This window comes from Acinonyx jubatus, chromosome B1, assembly GCF_027475565.1.
Source record: "Acinonyx jubatus isolate Ajub_Pintada_27869175 chromosome B1, VMU_Ajub_asm_v1.0, whole genome shotgun sequence".
Lineage (NCBI taxonomy): Eukaryota > Metazoa > Chordata > Mammalia > Carnivora > Felidae > Acinonyx > Acinonyx jubatus.
In genome coordinates, this window is record NC_069382.1 from 2,364,118 (window position 1) to 2,383,660 (window position 19,543).

A 19,543-nucleotide genomic window follows, 5' to 3' on the forward strand; every position below is an offset into this window, starting at 1 on the left:
GTGACTCTCACTCCTTGCTGGAGGGAATGCAAAATGGCGCCCCCCACTTTGGAAGACACGGTGGTGCTTTCTGACAACATTAAATATGCTCCTACCATACATCTGACAATCATACTCCTTGGCATTTATCGAAAGGAGTTGAAAACTCATGGCCACACAAAAATCTCTATATGGATGTTTATAGCAGCTTTATTTGTCATCACCAGAACTTGAAGCGACCAAGATGCCTTTCAGGAGGTAATGGATAAATAAACTGTGGTCCATCCCTACAATGACACGTCATTCAGCGCGAGAAAGAAATGAGTTGTCCAGCCATGAAAAGATATGGAGGAACCTTCAGTGCATATCACCAAGTGAAAGCAGGCCGTCTGAGAAGGCTACACCCTGTGTGATTCCAGCTATGTGACCTTCTGGAAAAGGCAAAACTATGGAGACACTGAAAAGATCAGTAGTGGCCAGGGGTTAGTGGGGGGAGGGACAATGAGCAGGTGGAACACTGAGGATTTTTAGGGCAGTTCAGCTATTTGTATGACATTGTCAGGGTGCATACGTGTCATTATGCATTGTCCAAACCCATAGACTGTACGGCACGACCAGTGAACCCGGGTGCGAATGGACTCTAGGTGGTGAGATGTGTTACTGTGGATTCGCCGATTGTAATGAATGCACCATCTGGTAGGGAACGTCAACAATGGGGGACACTGTGCACATGTGGGCAAGGGATGCCTGGGAAATCTACGTCTTCTCAATTTTTCTGTGAACCTTAAAACTTTTTTGTCTATGCTATAAAAAATAACGTCCCCTGAAAAACCAAGTACATTCCTATTTTTGGAGGAAATGGAGAATGGTAAGGAGAGGCCAAATTAATGCTGAAGAGGTCAGTACATATCCCAGTGCTACGCTGGGCCCTAGGCTCCCAAAGGACCTTCAGCATGGTGTTGAAAACCCTGAAAACCGTGAATAAATGGCAGCATTTGATTTCCACTCCTCTTCTTTGGTAGAAGTTAGAGAAAAGTGGAATACAGTCCCCCCCCCCAAAAAAAAAGGTTTGACGAGGAAAATCCCACCATCCTGAGTTCATCCCCTCTGCCATCTGGCAAGCATGTATTCCGTGTCACATGGATGATGTCTCAGCAGCTGTGGGTGACATTCTGCCCACCTAATTAGCGAGCACCTCCGGTCTTCGTTGTCATCGACTCCAAGGTATGAGTGATTTTACCCACCTCTCTACTGGCAGAGCGGAGCACAGCATTTGGAACAGAGCACGTGCTTAGTAAATGTTAAACGAAGTTGAACGGAAGGGCTTTGGGGGAGCAGGAACATGGCGTGTTTGGATGTCCCTAAGACATCCAAGGCACAATCACGCCGTGCCCCTGTGTCCAGACAAACCGGACCGACCTTTCCGGGCATGCGTGCGTAACCGTGGCTGCAGCTGTGCTGTGTTCCCGTCGCCCAGGTGGAGAAGAGAACAGGATCCAAACGGCCTCGTCTCCTAGATCCCCGCGGCCGCCGAGCCAGCGCAGATGCCAACAGCTCTGTCTTCCCGCCACTGCCCACACCCCCCGTTTCTTGCAGATCTGCACCCCTCACGCTTCCCTGCGAGAGGCGAGGGTGATCCCCTCAGCTGTGTTTGGAGCGGCGTTTGGAAGCATTCGGGGTGTACCAAACCATCCGGCGTTCAACGCAAAAACGCGAAGGGGCGAGATGCCACGCGGAAGCCCGCTTTCTGTGCTGGTCCGCACATTCTGAGCTGCCCTCTAAGCCTGTTCGGCCTCCTCCATGGCCCCTGGCTTCCGTGACTCATAGTAATAAGAAGAATGACAATACATAAGGTAAACCTGTTAGTTTTCAAGCTGCCCAGACCCCACCCCACGCCCAGCCACGTCACAACCAGAAGCCTGCTTTGCGGGGCTGAATCTAATACTAGTGTTTAGAGGGAAGGGAGATTCGGAGACTTCACCTCTTCTGGAGCTCGGGCCCAGCACTCACGTATAGACTCGGACCAGAACTCTACAGTCTGGGAGCCAAATTTCCCATCGCTGTTTTTAAAAATTGCTGGGATCCCGTTCTGCTCTCATCTCATGTGGCTGTAGCCTCCTGGGGACCCCAGTGGGGAGGTGGGCGATCGTCAGTGAGAGGAACACTCGTTGTCTGGCTCCCATACCACGTCACCACCGTAAACTCTCACCTTCACACTGAAGCACCAAACACCTTCACGTGCGACATGTTTTCATGGAAAGCAATGGAGGCAGACCCTTAAATACGAGCTCAAACATCTAGAAATGCAAAACCCCCAAAACAGCAGATCTTGAAAATTCAGGTCTTAGCCTAGATCTAGGTGGTGATTTTTGAAGAAATGAATGGGTCGGGGGGGAGGAGAGAGAGAGATTTAAAAGCTGAGAACTTCCTAAATGTACCCCCAGGTCTAGAAGCTGAGTCCAAAGACACGGTACAGATGAATGAATGGGTAACGACGAAGGGAAACGGAAGAGGAGCCTACTTCAGAGTCCTAGACTGTTCCGACTGAACACCTGGCCAGTCTTCACCATCATTTTCCCAACTGTCTCCCCCCACCGCCCCGCCCGCCCCCCAGCAGTGAAAGCACCTGCAGAGTCCTGTCCTTGAAGCATCACACACACGGGCGCTTTGGGGTGTTCATCAGCCCGCTGACCTCAGCCTGCAGGGCTCGTTCCGGGAGCCCTCCCCCACCTCCGGGAGCCCTCCCCCCTCCCTCCCCAACTCGTTCCCGCCCCCCCCCACCTCGACACGTGGGCAGGGCGCTACTCCACTGGCCGTTGCTCCGACACTGGGCCCGAGAGGCGCCCTGCAGCAGATAGCCCATGTTGCAGGTGAAGTTCACGACGTCATTCAGGTTGAACTCGCTGCCGTTGGTGAAGCCGTGGGCAGGGTTCCCGGGGTGGCCGCAGGTGATGGCTGCGTAGGAAGACAGGCCCACAGCAGTGTCAGAAAACAACCAGGTCGTCACCCCCCCTTGGAACACCTCACTGAGACCTTTACAGGCGTGCCCACGTATGGACTCAAAGCCGGCTGTCAGATACCTTACAGGCTGTATTTACACTTGGAAGGGAAAAGGGTGACAAAGAACCATAAGCAGACCTACATGTGTTTATTATAATTATGGACAATAACCTACACCTGGGAGATGTACTTTCTTCGTCTTACTAATTATTCTTATGTCACGACAGAACGTCAAATAACTCTATAATAAAGCAGTGAACAATGAGAGGGGGTAAAATTCTTACACGAATTACGAGTTTTGAATATCTTCCCCTTAGAAAACACCAGCTAGTTTCGTGGAACTCTCATTTTGAAACATTACAGGGACTTGGCTGATAAATTGAATATACATCATTTTTTCCAATATCAATTTAAACATCAGGAAAGTAGCAAAATAAGTGTGCATGCTCAAACACTATTTTCTTTGACAGTCCCCATTGTACGATCTTTAGAAAGGTAGTGAACTGTCATTAATGTCATGCCCTAAATAACAGCAATACAAATCCCAAAGATATCCTTCAGAAGCCCTTTCAAAAGAAACACATTACAGTCATAAAACTGGTGTTTTCCTCCTCATTTATCTTGTCAACGGTTCTTTCTTCTAAGTAAAGCTTTCGCCCCTGAACTCTGCCCATTTACCACTGCACTTTCCTAGATGATACCTGTCATTATCTATGGCTGCATCAACATTTCCTCTGTATAATTTGCAGGAAAATAAAGAATATACTAGGCGAAAAAGACTATTGGTGTAAAACAAATTTTGCAATAGAGAGTACAATGTCTTCTAAAAACACTAGTTGGTAGTTATCTTGGATGTTATAAAGTTTGAGGACAATCATTCCATGAGATTCTACCTCTTTCTTTTAAAGGAAGGACTACTGGCAAAACTCTGGATTCTTGTTGAAAGAAAAAATATGAAACAACACGGAAGATCAGGGGTGTGTAGCTATCCGGGGGACTCCGGAAAGTCAACCTGCGGACAGACTCCGTGCCTTTGCCCTCCTTCTGTTTCCACCCTGTTTACCCTGTGATGAAATGAGGCAAATGAGTGCACGACATCGCTCGTCCTGGGATCTACCTGTCTGAGAGGAGTTAAGGAGCACGTTCACTGCGGACCAGCCTCTGGAGGTGCTGGAAGGGAACAGAGGGGGAGGTGGATTGGAAAGGAAGGGAGGAGCCCTGCCTGTAGCGTCTCTCTCAACACAGGTGAAGGGACGCATCTCCATTCTGTCTCACTCTGGAGGTTACACACGTCTGTGCTAAGACTTCCTCCCAAGAGAAAAGGTGACCAAAGGAAGCACATGCTGAAATGCATTCACGTTGTACTTACGGACACAGACGGGGGTCTGTCCGGACCACTTGTGGTCTTGCAGGCAGATTCGAACGGAAGTTCCAACCAGCCTGAAGCCAGGATTGCACTGATAAACCACAGTGTCCCGGTAGCTGAAGCCGTCTCCGCTGATATGACCGTTCACGATCGGGTCCGGGGAACCGCAGTGGCCAGCTGCAGACACGAGTAAAACCGATAAACGTTTTGCAGAATCAGTCTCTGAAAAAAGTACTGCATTCACAGCCTGTTTACCTTTACCGTCAAGTGCATAACGTGTTGGAATTTTTCCCATTTATACACAGTATTTTATATAATTTTTTTGCTTTGTCACATTTATTGTTCTCAACAATTGTGGGTATCGAGTCATATTTCAAATATGAAATTGCTAACACAGAGGAATTGCTAATGAAGTTATTTCCCCGATTATGGTTTCCCCATGTATTTTCCTTACTTGTTTCTCTTACCGAGATTTTACGTTGTTACCGCTTTTCCAAATAAAAGCCAGGAAAGGGGAAGAGACACTTGGGATTAGTATTGATATGTTTTGTGACATGTTGACCATGGAGGTAAGGATTTCCAGTGTGAGAGAGTAGATCGTGGAACTATTTGTGAAATGTCAAGATAAATATCAGAAAATATGCTTAATTTCTTTTTTTATGTTATTTATTTGGGGGGGGGAGAGAGAGAGAGAGAGAGAGAAAGAGAGAGAGAGAGAGAGAGAGAGAGAGAATCGCAAGCAGGCTCTGCACCATCAGTGTCGAACCCGGTGAGGGGCTAGAACTCATGAACCGTGAGATCATGACCTGAGCTGAAATCAAGAGTCAGATGTTTAACGGACTGAGCCACCCAGGCGCCCCAGAAAATACGTTCAGGTGCAAACATGTGCATTTGGTTAGGTTTGAACCAGTGTCTAGGTGGAACCGGCTTGTAGTCACTTGGAAGAAGAGTCTAGTATTCAGGGGACGGATGTTCTGAGGACAGAGCAGGTGTAGGAGAAGCAGGATTATGGATGTTAGCTGACGCTCCCTGAGCTTGCCCGGGGGAAGTGTGTGGGGCCGGGAAAAGAAAAGGCAGGAAGGTGCCATCAGGACGGACATTCACACTGAAGGAGAGGTGAAAAGCCATGGTGGGAAGGAATCTGAAATTCGAGAAGGTCGTTAATTGGCCAACGTTGTCCAACAGGCTCCAGTAACAGAGCGCGTCCGTGTGCAGAAGGAAGTAAGGGGCGCTCCGTTCTCTGTGAGCAGAAGGGTGGGGCAGTGTGACGACGACCCTTGGCTTGACTGCACTTCTGGCAGCTCCCGAGCCTTCTCACCCATGCCCCTTCGTGTAAAGTCCAGTGTTGGCAAAAACTGTGCGAGGTCAGTTCAGTGAGGAGCCCCCGCCCCCCCGCTGTCTGATGGGTTTCCATCCCCCACCACCCCCGGGTGAGCTCTGTCCCCCCGGCCTGCCTTCAGCACCATACTGCTAGGTCAGGTTCGCCGGAGCCCCCCTTACCCCAATGTGCCCTCTTGGCGACCCCCGCCCGGGACCGCTCCTCTCCGGGACTGTGACCCCCACTCCCAATGCAGCACAGATGGGCGCCACCTCCCTCCCCCACTGGAAAATCCCAATGCAGTGACCCCACACCTAGCATGATGGTACCACACACAGTCTGCCTTCCCATCCTTAACAAGCGTCCTTCACACTTTTTCCCCTTTAAGAACCACACGGTGCCATGTGGCACAGAGGGAACTTGGAAGAGGGGGGCTCGGTGTGGCTGTTCCGCTCTCCACCTGCCTTCCTGCGCTCTCCCCTTCCCTTCTGCTCCATTCTCCTTCCCCTCACCTGGTCCCCTCCTCCCCTTCCCTTCTCACCTCTCCCTTCCTCTCCTATGCAAAGAACGGCTAATCAACAAAACAGGAAGCATTAGGAGTACCTGACATTCCAAGGATCCGTGTTACACATGGGTTTGGGATGCATATGAAGAAAAAGGCATTGACCACAAGTTCCTAAATGACCCATACAAACCTCAAAGCTGATGTGGATAGGGAGGGACAGGCAGGAGTAGAGGCAGAGTATTTTTTTAAATGTATAATTATTTATTTTGAGAGACAGAGATTGGGGTGAGAGAGAGAGAGAGAGAGAGAGAGAGAGAGAGAGAGAGAGAGACTGAAACTCTAAGCAGGCTCTGTGCTCAGCTTGGATCCTGACTCGGGGCTTGATCCCACGAACATGAGACCGTGACCTTACCTGACATCGAGAGTTGCACACTTAACTGACCGAGCCACCCAGGCACCCCCATGCAGAGTGTTTTGATGTTGACTCCCCCTGTTCATTTATTTCCCAAATAGAGCACACAGCTGTCAAAGCTTTACACAAAGCAGACCACCTCCAAGGTGGAGAAAGTTGTCAAATCGTTGCCATGCAACAATTGGTGCTAACTTCATCATTCTGAAGAATTTAAAATAATAATCTATGTTTCTGCTTCTGACAGCGTTTACCGGTGCTGTGTCCTCCTGGGTTTTGCACTAAGTGTATTATCAGCAAGGTGACTTTGCAGCACGGAGAGGGAACAGACCCGATTGATGGCCGGGTATCCCTGCTCGAACGTTTATAAGAAGTCGGGCCAAAAAAGTCATGCTAGATTTGGTCGATTCTTTGTCGCCTCGACAGGTTTTTCCCATTCGGCCAGATCGATTAAGTCGATCCTGGCAAGAGGCCCGATCACCTCCCCCAAACCGAGACCTGATGCATGCAGAGAACTCAGAGGAGGAAGGATGTGCTCCACGGGTTGAAGAATGAGCCTCTGAAGCTGGGAATGTTATCACAGAACACTGACCTTGGCTCCACAAGCCTTCTGCCACTCGAGAGGCCATCACATGCAAAGTGTGCCCTGTTAGGCGGGAGATGGGGCCATTTTCCAATCCGGGTGACAACGACTAGTAACAGAGCCAGACCAGGGGCAGCACACAGGCTTGGCACAGAGGTCCCACAGAGAGCCCAGCCACTTTTGAGGTGACCATTAAAACATGCACTTTCTAGAAACATGTACAACAACACAATCCAATTTTCAAAGAGGGAGTGGGCCACCTAACTCCCGGTTGTTGTTCTAGAAAAATGCCAAGCACTTTGGGGGTTATTTCTGAGGCCTGCCACCACTCCATGAGAAGGGACTTGGGGCGCAGGGCAACTGGGATGCGAAAGGGGGGTGCGTAGCGATGGGAAAGCCTCCACCATTTATAGGATCTGCTTGGTCTCACCCTTGACTCGGACAAACGTCCCTGGCCAGACTCACTCTGAGACCTTAATAAACATTTTCTCTTTCGTAATGGGGTTTTTGTAACAGCACATAGTTTGAGTCTGCGCTATCTTCTGGAAACCTGGGACAGAGCTACTCTTAATGGTCAGGAAGGTATCTGTATACTTTCGATATTGAAGGGACAAGATGACAGCCACATGTGGAAGCAACAATTCCCAATGGCGCCTCTTCCCTGACATGTGGTCTTTTCAGTTCTTTTGAGGATCTGGCCTTCAACACGAAAAGGACACAGAGGGTGTCCTTCCAAAGCACTTCATTTTGGCTCAGGGCCTGACAGGAAGAATCCATAGCATCACCTGCTGCTTCTGCGTCCTCATTTGAATACATGTAGACCATGTGACTTCCTGATTTGAAGCTAACACATACCAATCTGACCTTCACTTATATGAATTTCCAGCCCATGCGTTAAAATGTTTTTAAAACATTCAAAGTCTTAAACCAATTACAAGCCATTCACAAATACAGAATATTCACACAATTTCACTTAAGAGTATTTAACCAGAATGTTGACAGTATGTAAAAATATCATGGGCAGGGGGGAATCTGTGTTAGGTAGAATTTGAGCTCAATATACTCAGAAATCTCTTTCAAATGTAAGAGTCTATTACTTTATGACAATATTGTGCTATCTTTTGTGAGTTTCTTTATCCTTGATGTAGCCACATTTTGTGTTCGATACACTGTGTAGGAAGTGTTTCTCTTTATCCATCATACAATGCTTTGTAATTATCTTCATGCTTCTGTCCAGTGGCTACAATGTATGTCACCCATTAAATCCCTGTGACAGTGGACAGTGAGGTCCTTTCCATTTTGAAAGTATATCCAAATCCATTACCTGCTAGGCGATCTGACAGTAATTTAATGATGATTTCCTACTGGCCAGCAATGTTCTTGGGGTATGGGATTGCACAGAAAATAAGATCCAACCACAGAGAGTGAAAAAGCGATGGGGAGGTCTGATTCGGAAGGGCCTGAAGGTGTGTGCATCCACGGGAATGGGGGAGCAGGGCGGGACATGCAGCCAAGAGTGGACACTGGAGACCCTAAAACAGGCAACATGACCATGGTGTTATAGAACCACATTATCCATTTACTGGAAGGGCATCCACTTTTATCTGCTTATAAGTGTACATACTGTTCTTTACTTCATGCGTCTTCCACTACTTGGATGGGTTTCGCCAGTACAATTCTGCTAAGTATAAGCGATAGCAAAGGATAAGAAAATCTATTAACTACAAAATAAAAAAAAAAAGAAATTCAAACCAAAGTATCAACTAATTAAAACGATGTGAGTATATAGTGGGTCCTAGATCCTACTTTTTGTTGTTGTTTGTTTGTTTGCTCCTTTGTTCTTTGTTAACATTTGGCTTCCACTTAAACACAGATCACTCACTGTTTTCTACAGGCAATTCTGTAGCCAATAGAATCACACCAGGAACTCAGTTCTTGAGAAATATCAGCTGGAAATGCTTTCAGTAAAGTGTGGAAAGAAAACCTGGGAGTGACAAGCATGCGGCTGCTTTATTTCTGGATCAAGCCTACCTGTGAATTTAGTAATCTGCCACTAAGCGGAACCCGAGAGCACCGACTAGGGCTCGGGGACGAGGCAGAGTGGTAAAAACTGTCACTCTACGGGATTTTTAATTCTGTAGCCAGCTAGATAGGTATAGGAATATCTCCTACAGGAATTGCCAAATTTCCTTTTACTTCAAGTATGAATGACCAAATCTATTTCTTCCACGGTTCTGGAACGTTACATTTTCTACCTTTTTTCCAAGTGTGGAATCAGTATGTCTGCACTGCGGGAAATCCCCCAACTCTTATAACTGGTTTTGAATCAGTAGCTGAATTAGGAACTCAGTGCCAGTGTGGGTGCTGCCCAGTGTCGGGCGGATGGTTCTCTGGAGCCCACAGGCTACAGCATGAGTGAACATCATTCTATTGGCTTATGAAGACCACTGAAGGATAGAATAGGGACCCTTCAGAATTTCCAGAACAACCGAGATTTCATTTGTGCTGCAGTGGAACAGGCCAGGTCATAGCCACCTGGATGTATCACCTCCTTTGCCAGGTAATTGCTTTGTGCTACAGGCTTTGAAAATTCCTGGCTTATAGTTTATGCTATTCTGTATATATTGAAGGCTGCATTATTGTTTCCATTCATAAACTGTTACTATATTGCAGTTAGAATGCTCCAGATAAAAAAAAGAGAATGTCTTTTGATAATCTTTCTCTAAAATTGGGTTAGGAGGGATAAAATTTGCCCAAGAAGTTTTTTTTTTTAATGTTTATTTGTTTTTGAGAGAGAGAGAGACAGAGTGCAAGCAGGGGAGGAGCAGAGTAAGAGGGCGACGGAATCTGGAGCAGGCTCCAGGTTCCCAGCTGTCAGCACAGAGCCCGACATGGGACTCGAACCCACGGACCATGAGATCACAACCTGAGCCAAAGTCAGACGCTTAACGGACTTAACCAACCTTGGCGCCCTGCCCAAGACATTTAACTAAAAAGAGATGGGTAGGAAGGTAGCCTGAAAGCTGGAAACAAGTGGGGGGGGGACGGAATGCCCTGAGGCCAGGAAGGGGTGTCCTGGTTTCTTGGATTCCCCCTGGGTCAAGGGTTCCCTGCAAACTTGCCAGAGGCAGGATCGGAGGGGCTGGGACGCGGCTGGGATCCCCGGGGAGCCCAGGCTGCTGTCTGCAGTCTTGGGGGTCAGCAGGGTGATCACCCACCACACGGCCAGCACGTGGGGACCAGGCAGGTCAGCGATGCAGGCTTCACCCGCTACTGCAGGACTCAGAGCAGGACAGGCTCCTCCAAGCTGCTCTTTCTAGATCCATCTAAACCCCACGTCTTAGCAGGTGCGGTCTAACATTTCTGAGAGGACACAGGTGCTTTCCTGAACGTGTTTCTGGTAGAGTGAATTATTGTGAAAACTTGTTCTCGAATGAACCGGATTCCTCCAGCACTTGTAAGGATGCTATCCATGCTTTCTGGAATGCTCTATTTTAGAGCAGGAACCTTATCCATTCATAGGATGTGAGCAATATTTAGAGTAGCTTCCTACAGTGTTTCTCTATTTGTTTCTCATTCTGTGAGGAGCCATGCAGTCCACAGCCCTTTGAAAACACACTGATTTCTACTGGTGACTTTTCTGAGTGACTGACCCAGGGTGTCATATGTCAGCTGGCAGATATACCTTAATATCCCAACACATGCAAACGCTGAACACTTCCAACTTTCAAGTTACAGTAAAACCTTGGTTTGTGAGCATAATTTGTTCTGGAAACATGCTTGTCGTCCAAAGCACTCGTATATCAAAGTGAATTTCCGGAACCATTGGCTCAGTTGTGATCGTGTGACATTGGGCGTCACCTACGACTCGTATCGCAAGATATCGCTCGTGTATCAAGTTGAAATTTACTAGAAATGTTTGCTCATCTTGTGGAACCTTCGCAGAACAAGTTGCTCAGAATCCAAGGTTTTAATGTACTTTCAAGTAATGTGTGTTAGAGTGTCTTACAATTATGTGCACTTGTACGATTTTAGAAATGAATTCGGTGATTTGGAAATGTAAATAAGCTCCATTTTCGCCCATATTCCATAGAAACGCACTTCACCAGTAGAGATGCTGGGCATGCTATCTCCCACATTACAGGTGTGCACTCTATGGACCCAGAGCCCTGCATCCCTTGGTGTGGAATCCGTGCCATTAAACGGAACTGTATACCTGGATCTCTCTCCTACCATCAGGTCACACTCTCACACACACACACACTCCTCCCCAACCTGAGAGTTCACTACTGTAAGGTCACCTTTTCACTGCATTGGTTTGTGTCTGTACAAATACCAATATTGATCTGGGGATTAAAACGGAATACATTTACACATTTTCAGAAAATCTACAAACCAAATATTCAACCTTCATATTTGCTTTGTGATTATTGGTACTTATTGCTGAAAATAAAATAATAATCATTATAAATGCCCAGTACCTGCGTAAGAATTAGAAATGCAGTTTGTTCCATTCTTTCCATGCTGGGCAGTAACACTGGCTTTGCGCTAAAGGCAAGGTTATTTGGCAGTGGATTCCAAAGCCAATTGACAAACTCTTCTTGAGTATTAACAAACAGTCACAAAATGTCAGACAGTTCAGATTCTTACATGCAGAGAAACTCGTTGGCATTAAACACCATTGGATGCATTTGAATCTTCAGATCTGTACGTATTAAAGGAACACGTCTGAGTGCTGAGAGACAAGACTTTGATCTTCCACAAGTGTGATTTCTAGGGGCAGTGCTCAGCAACTTTGCCTAAGTCTGAGAAAATGTGGTGCCATGGACAGCAAGGGAATTTTCCCAAGGACATGTAGGTATCTGCTTATAGGAGGTACACGACACTTTGTGCATGAGTACATCAAAGGAGGGCCCAATCTTCACCGCAAAATATATTTGTCTCAAATCTTTTTTGACACTTCCTAGTGCCAAGAGAATTAGTTTAAACCATACTTAATATAAATAAAAGTTTCAGGATTTGGGTAGTCTCTGGGGCTTTCAGAAGTCCTTTATCTGTCCCTTTTTGTACAGCTCCCCAAATAATCACACTGTCACTTTGCACATACTTCCTTCTTTGCCTTCCCCTGCCTGTGTGCATGTGCTCTCTCGCTCTCTCTCTCTCTCTCTCTCTCTCTCTTAAAAATAAACTTAAAAAGGGGTGCCTGGGTGGCTCAGTTGGTTAAGTGACCGACCTTGGCTCAGGTCACGATCTTGCAGTTTGTGAATTTGAGCCCTGCATCAGGCTCTGTGCTGACAGCTCGGAGCCTGGAGCCTGCTTTAGATTCTGTGTCTCCCCCTTTCTCTGCCCCTCCCCTGTTCACCCTGTCTCTCTGTCTCTTATTTATCTAACGATAAATAAACGTTAAAAAAATAAACTTAAAAAATACCCAGACTTCTAGATTTTTTGCTGTTTTGCTGCATTGTGAACTCAGCAAATAGACACCTAATCTTTCTCCCCTACGTATCTCCACTGGCAGAGTGTGATTCTGAGAGCAGGGTGTGGCCCCGCACCCCAGCCTCGAGCCTGTGCCTGAACCAGAGCCTGAACCTGAACAATCAGATGGCTTCTCCTCCATGAGCGTGTTGCCACATTAGTGCACACCCCCCTTTCCTGGGACTCTACACAGAGCACTTCCCCAGGACAGGCTGCATGCCGGTGGGCCAGCCTTCTGGACCATCCGGACCACCTCCTGCGGCACTGGACGCACATCGGAGTTTCTGGGATGAACTCGCTCCACTTCTGCTTGTGCACATTCCCACCATCGCTCCAAACGGCTTCCTCCACCGGCCTCTCTCCCACCCCGAGTTCTCTCTTTTGCCCTTCATTAATCTCACCTTTTTATTAAAGGCACTTGGTATTTATCTTCTTTATTCCTCTGATTATAAATTCCTGAAAACAGAAGAACTGGATCCTATTAACCTTTACACCCTATGCCACGTTTCCTGAGGAATCGGATGAATATCATTAGAGAATATTCAGAAATACGGACAGAAGCCGCTTGCGGCTGGGAAGTGTTTTGTGACATTTATCTCCCAGCCACTGACGATGCATATGTAACATGTGACGACTAGCACTGGCCGTTGCCAAATATTTTCCCTTCCCCGGCATTATACAGCTAAATTGTACACAGAACGTTGTGTACCAAAGATCAGGGGTGGGGGCGTAAACTTTCCACTCCGCTGCTGCAATTCTGCTGTAATATAAGCATTACCGTAATTGGCTGTTAAATTTTTTTTACACGGATCTATCCTAAAACACCAGGCGTTTGCAGAATATTTGCCAATTCTATTCTCTAAGAACTATGAGACAGTATGACCCAACAGTGTTATTTTGAATCATGTCATCTAGCTATTTCAGCCATACGAATGTCACCGTGCTATTATACGTACAAAAAAATTCATCTCGTCATAGGCCATTATAGTACAGCAAAGGCAACCTTATTTCAAATACTAGCAAAACAACCTACTAAAAAAGGAACATGCTCTTTGTGTGGGTAACATCTCGGTCTATCACTGACATCTCGCATACCACACACTAAAGAGGTGGCCAGGTGCCGGAGATGAAGCGTTACTATGTGTGAGAAAGTCTAAATGATATAAATGTCATCAAGAGGTTAATGTAGGTCTCTACAGCGGGAGACCTGGGTTACAAGCGTACCACCTCGTCTAGTCTGTGTGCTGTCTGCTGGGCTCAGTGCAAACTACCACAGGGAAGATAAACGGAAGGGACCATGGGGATCATCAAACTTCCCCGATGGATTCTGAGGTACCTGATGAGTAGATATGGGGTCAGCATTCCCAGCGCTTAATTGCCTAGCCCAGGGAGATGTGTAGCATCACACAACACAGATGGTAAACTAGAACAAGCCCTTGGTGATTCACAGAGCGCTGGGAGACCCCAGTAGTAAGGCGAGAATGACAGCATTGATTAAGTGCACGCTAAGATCCTGTGGTGCACACAGGCCTCCCTTTGCCTGGAGTTAAGCTACCATGATGTCTGCACACAGGGTCGAGCGGCTTCCCTCACTGCATCCTGTCTCAAAGGTTCTGGCGTAGAATTCAGACCAGTGAGCTCCAACACAGCGTGGATTCAGTGCCGGAGTGTTTAGCAAAGAAGACCATCCTTCTTCTCTGTAAATATAGCTCTCCTGCAGACACAGTCCCCAGCGTCCCCGTGTGAAAGTGCTGTCGGTCCACGTGCTTAGCCATTTCTGCTGCAGTGATCATCGGAGGACCTGGCATGGTCTTTCCTGCTGGAGATAACCACACTGCTACAACTGGAAATATGATCCACGTTCCACAGGAAAGAGAAGCAACTTCTCAGGCCAAAGTATTTCTTCTTCCAGTAACCGTTAAAAAACAAGATGCCTCACACACTTGGAAAAAAATGCTTTCGTCAAAGCATTTTGCATTCTAATGAAAAGCATCTGGGACATGGAATCAATGAGGCTCCAAGTCTAAAGGAATCCTACACGTAAAAGCCTACCGAACAGGCGACTGCCTTCTGTGTGAACTGTTCTTTGCATTTTGGGGCAGATCTAACATGTTAAAAAATAAATAAAGGCAAGGAACTTCTTACACGTAGTCTGAAAACTATTTTTCCGCACAGTGTCTGCCATTCCAAACAAATGAATCAAACTATGCATCACTAATGTCATTGGCAACCCTGGCTCTTGCCTTTGGTAGATGTACTTAATTCATTTTATTTTTGTTTCTTTGCTTTTTTATCCCCCTGTCCCCACCTGATTAAAACTTAGAGATCTCAATACAGGTCTTTGTGGTGGGCACTATCCATCCATCAGGGCTGACATTTGTAACGTAAAACGGTTTACCAAAATGGGTTTATTCCACCTCTCAATACCATTTTAAATGTTTGAAAATGGCTATTATTTACTTCCTAACTTGCCTTGCAGTCAAACTGATGATCACAGGTTCTCCAAACATTCTTCACCTATCACGTTTACTACATCCTTGAGCACAGGTTCGTGCCAGTTTTTCACCGCCCACTTGAACTATTTCACGGAAGCGATATCATCATTGTGGACGCGGACCTCCTAGCCAGAGAATGAGGTGGGTCCTGTTCATGAAGCCTGGACACCATCAGTCTCAGGGCTACCTCTGCATTTATGAGCCTTCTCATATTGAGAACACCAAATCCTTCCATGAGGGCTAGGGTTTCATAACTTTCTCCTCGTCATGTACATTGGAAGGTGTTTCACTTTTTACTTACAGTGAAGCTTTCCATGAACTGCATTATTTTCATATGTGTTTTGTCTGTCACTGAGATTGGTGACATTCTGAATCGGTTGTCAAATATTTACTCTCGCTCTTTCAGCTGGCGTTATTACGCCTCTACTCAAGATGTGGATAGAAGTCTTGGGGTAGACTTCTTGGAGAAGTCTAGAATGAGGGAGAGAACTACACAACTGGAAATCTGCTTTCCAGTCGCATCAACCGAATAATCGATGTCACTGTGGAAAGCCCCTTCAGCAGTTGTTGAAAGACAACATAGCGCTCCTATGCTTTCTTGACTGTGAGAGTCGTAACAGAAAACCTTGATCTACGTCTTGCCAAATTCGGAAGCACCATTTCTAAAGAGTATTTCTAAACACCCACCAAAAAGCAAGGTCAGACAAAGATGAACCCAGACTTGCATGTTATCTTGTGAAACTAGACGTGTTCTTCATAAGCATGCGTCGCCACAGATCTTGCAAACAACAGAGTTGACCAACAGCTCTGTGGATCATCCAATTAACAGCTCCGCTGTTCCTGCCAGCTTGCTTCTTTCCTTTTCGTGTGAAAAATCACACTACACGTTCCTTTTAATAACGTGCCACTGGCAGGGGACTGTCAGTGACTTGGACACCTCCTCCAGGGTCCCCCCAGCCACTCCACTCAAACTCTCAAGTTCTCCTGGACAGACTCCTTTTCTCTCCTGGGGTCCTGGTTTCTGATACAAAAGTAGGTTCTAACCTTTGCATTCCAGAATGATTCATGACACAGAAGACAGAACGAAGAGGAAGCTGAGTCCTTCTGCTTTACTTGGGCCATCCACTATTTCAGTACCAGCCACAACGAGTGAATTTGGTTCTTATTTCAAACCTGCATTCTACAGGGTCCTTACACTTTCATGGTCCTGAATCTTTTCACTGCACCCCGCTTGTGGTGAATCTATCCTTCACAGCATGACCTTCACCTGTATTTTAATTCCCTTAGTACATTGTAGGGTTATTGTTTTGCTTGCAAACTGAGTTTCTTGTAGAACATCTCATGTAACTGTCTCCATTTCTTTGGGTAATTTTCCATTTTTCTCTTCATTGGGGTGATCTGTTTCTCAAAGTCAGAATTGTGGGGGTTGTTCTGTCTTGTTTAAAAAGGGATGTCTCCTTTAAAGTTGATTCCATGGGGTTTCACCCATTATTTGCCTTGATTTTTTAAAAAGACTCTCACTGACTGCCTCCATTGTCATTATAAGTCATTTCCCCTTCATCACTGTCCAGTTTACCCTCATAGGGTCCAGGAGAACCTGAGAGTCCCCCAAGGTCATTCAGCTGGGTAAAAATCCAGATTTTCTGGAGATCCAAAGCAGTGCAATGGACAAAGAAACAATTCAGAGGGCAAGAAATGGAGGGAAGATACTGGCAAGACTGGTAAGCAAGAGGTCTGGGAGCAGCGCAACATGAAGGATGAGATTAGCCACATGCGACGACGAAGGCACCAACCTTCTTTTGAGGGCACGCCTGGGGTGAGCAGCCATTTTACCCCCAGGATCAACCAACCAACTGATGCCACCTTACTGGTCAGAATTAGCACAATGCACGTAGTGCACTCTTTTATTACATCTGCCTTTGAGAAATACAATTATTGGCAAAATAACACAATATCTGCTCAGATACATTAGTTACATACCCTAATGTTAAGAAGTCTGTGTTCTGCGGTCAAACTGCCTAGGTTTCCATTCTGTTTGTGATACTATTGATTTTACAACGTTGGGCAGATTCCTCACTGTTGTAAGTCATTTCTTAGCTATGAACGGTAGCTGTGAGCACCTCCTGTGCATTCTAACGAAGTCAATATAATTGAAAATTGTCTTGTACATGTTTCACTGTCAATAAATAATATCATTCAAATCACTGTATACAAGTAAGGCATCCGGGTGACTTTGAGGTTATGGTGGTATCCGTTATCTACTTTATCAAATCTTTGTGCCAGATTTAGGACTGGATCCTCTACTCCCTTTATCTGTCTGGCCTGTTGAGAATTTTCTCTAGCGCTGACTTTACCTCTGTTCTCCTGTTTCCCCCACCCCCACCCCGGCCTCGGCCACATCTCCTTGGGTCCCACAGACATATGTTCTTACTGGTTTATACTATGTTATCTAGACATAAGTGATCTATTATTCAGGACAAGAGATAACCTTTCATTGTCACACTCCATGCACAGGCATACCTCATTTTATGGTGCTTTGCAAATACTGTATTTTTAGCAAGTGAAGGTTTTTGACCACCTTGCACTGAGCAGGTATATTGGTGCCATTTTTCTAACAGTGTCTGCTCACTTTGTGTCTCTGTGTCTCGTTTTGCTAATTCTTACAACATTTCAAACCTGATTATATTTGATTATATTTGTGATGGTGCTCTGTGATCAGTGATCTTTGCTGGTACTATTGTAACAGGGCTTGGGGCACCCCAAACCACGTGCATATGAGACCGTGAACTTGACTGATACATGTCATGTGTGTTCTGACTGCTGCATCTGTCTCCTCCGGCTGTCCTATTCCCTGAGACACAACAGTATTAAAATTAGGTTAATTAATAACCCCGTGATGACCTCTGAGTTTTCAAGTGAAAGAGCCACACATATCTCACTTTAAATCAAAATCCAGAAATGAATAAGCTTAGTGAGAAAGGCATGTTGAAAGCCTTGGGCCAAAGGTTAGGCCTCTTGCCCCAAACAGCTGGCCCAGTTGTAAATGCAAAAGAGAAGCCCTTGAAGAAAATTAAAAATGCTACTCCAGGGAGCGTACGAATAATAATAAACTGAAATAGCCTTATTGCTGACAAGGAGGAAGTCTGAGCGGTCTAGACAGATCACACCGGCCCCAGCATTCCCTTAAGCCAAAGCCTAATCCGGCAAGGCCCGAACTCTCTGTAACACTACGAAGGAGGGGAGGCAGCTGCAGAAGAAAAGTTTAAGGCCAACAGAGGTTTGTCGGTGAGGACTAAGGAAAGAAGCCGTCTCTGTAGCATAAAAGTTCAAGGTGAAGCAGCAAGTGCTGAGGCAGAAGCTGCGGCACGTTCTCCAGAAGATCTAGCGGAGATCATTCGTGACGGTGGCTACAGCAAACAACAGATTTTCAGAGTCGGTGAAACAGCCTTCTGTTAGAACAAGATGCTGCAGAGCTTTCCCCGCCAGAGAGAAGTCGATGCCTGGCTTCAGAGCTTCAAAGGAAGACTGACGCTCTTGTCAGGGGCTAACGCAGCTGGTGCCTTACGTGCAAGCCGATGCCCACGTACCATTCTGAAAATCCGCGGGCCCTTCAGAATTGGGCTACATCGACTCTGCCTGTGCTCTACCTGCCTGTGCTCTGCCTGGTCACCCAAGAGCTCTGATGGAGGCGCACGATGAGACGAATGCGGTTTTCACGCCCGTTAACACAGCATCCATTCCGCAGCCCGTGGATCAAGGAATCATTTCAACTTGCACATCTTACTACTGAAGAAATGCATTTCACGAGGCTGTAGATGCCATAGATGGTGATTCCTCTCATGGATCTGGGCAAAGTAACCTGAAGACCTTCCAGGTCGGACTCACCACCCTAGATGCCATTAAGAACATCCATGACTCATGGGAAGAGGCCAAAATATCAGCATAAATAGGAGTTTGGAACAAGTGGACTCCAACCCTCATGGACGACGCTGAGGGAGTCAAGACTTCATGGGGAAGTAGAGGCAGACGTGGTGGAAGGAGCCAGAGAATGAGAGTCACAAGGGGACGAGGGACTGCGTCTCACGATCAAACTTGAACAGATGAGGAGACGCTTCATGTGGACAAGCAAAGAAAGGGGTTTCCTGAGATGGAATCTAGTCCTGGGGCAGATGCTGTGATGGTCACTGAAATGACGACAAAGGACTGAGAACACGACATAAACCGAGTTGAGAAAGCCGCGGCAGGGTTTGAGACGGTGGCTCCAAAGCCGGAAGAAGTCCCACTGTGGGCAAAATGCTGTCAAACTGCATCACATGCTGCAGAGAAGTTGTTCATAAAAGGAAGAGCCGGTCTATGTGGGAAACTTCCACGCTGCCTCATCTTAGGGAACAGCCACAGCCACCCCGACCTTCA

The 19,543-nt window shown here is 46.6% G+C and overlaps 1 protein-coding gene across 3 annotated transcripts in view; it reads right to left on the reverse strand.

The window, feature by feature from the left end:
• CSMD1 (CUB and Sushi multiple domains 1) overlaps nucleotides 1-19,543 on the reverse strand; it is a 1,996,605-nt gene that overhangs the window by 54,802 nt on the left and 1,922,260 nt on the right. For all 3 annotated transcript variants that reach the window (XM_027049973.2, XM_027049974.2, XM_053217751.1), the window contains 2 exons: nucleotides 4,349-4,522; nucleotides 2,761-2,934 (listed from right to left, as the gene is read on the reverse strand). In XM_027049973.2, the coding sequence (XP_026905774.1) occupies nucleotides 2,761-2,934; nucleotides 4,349-4,522 (348 nt within the window). The remainder of the gene's footprint in view (nucleotides 1-2,760; nucleotides 2,935-4,348; nucleotides 4,523-19,543) is intronic.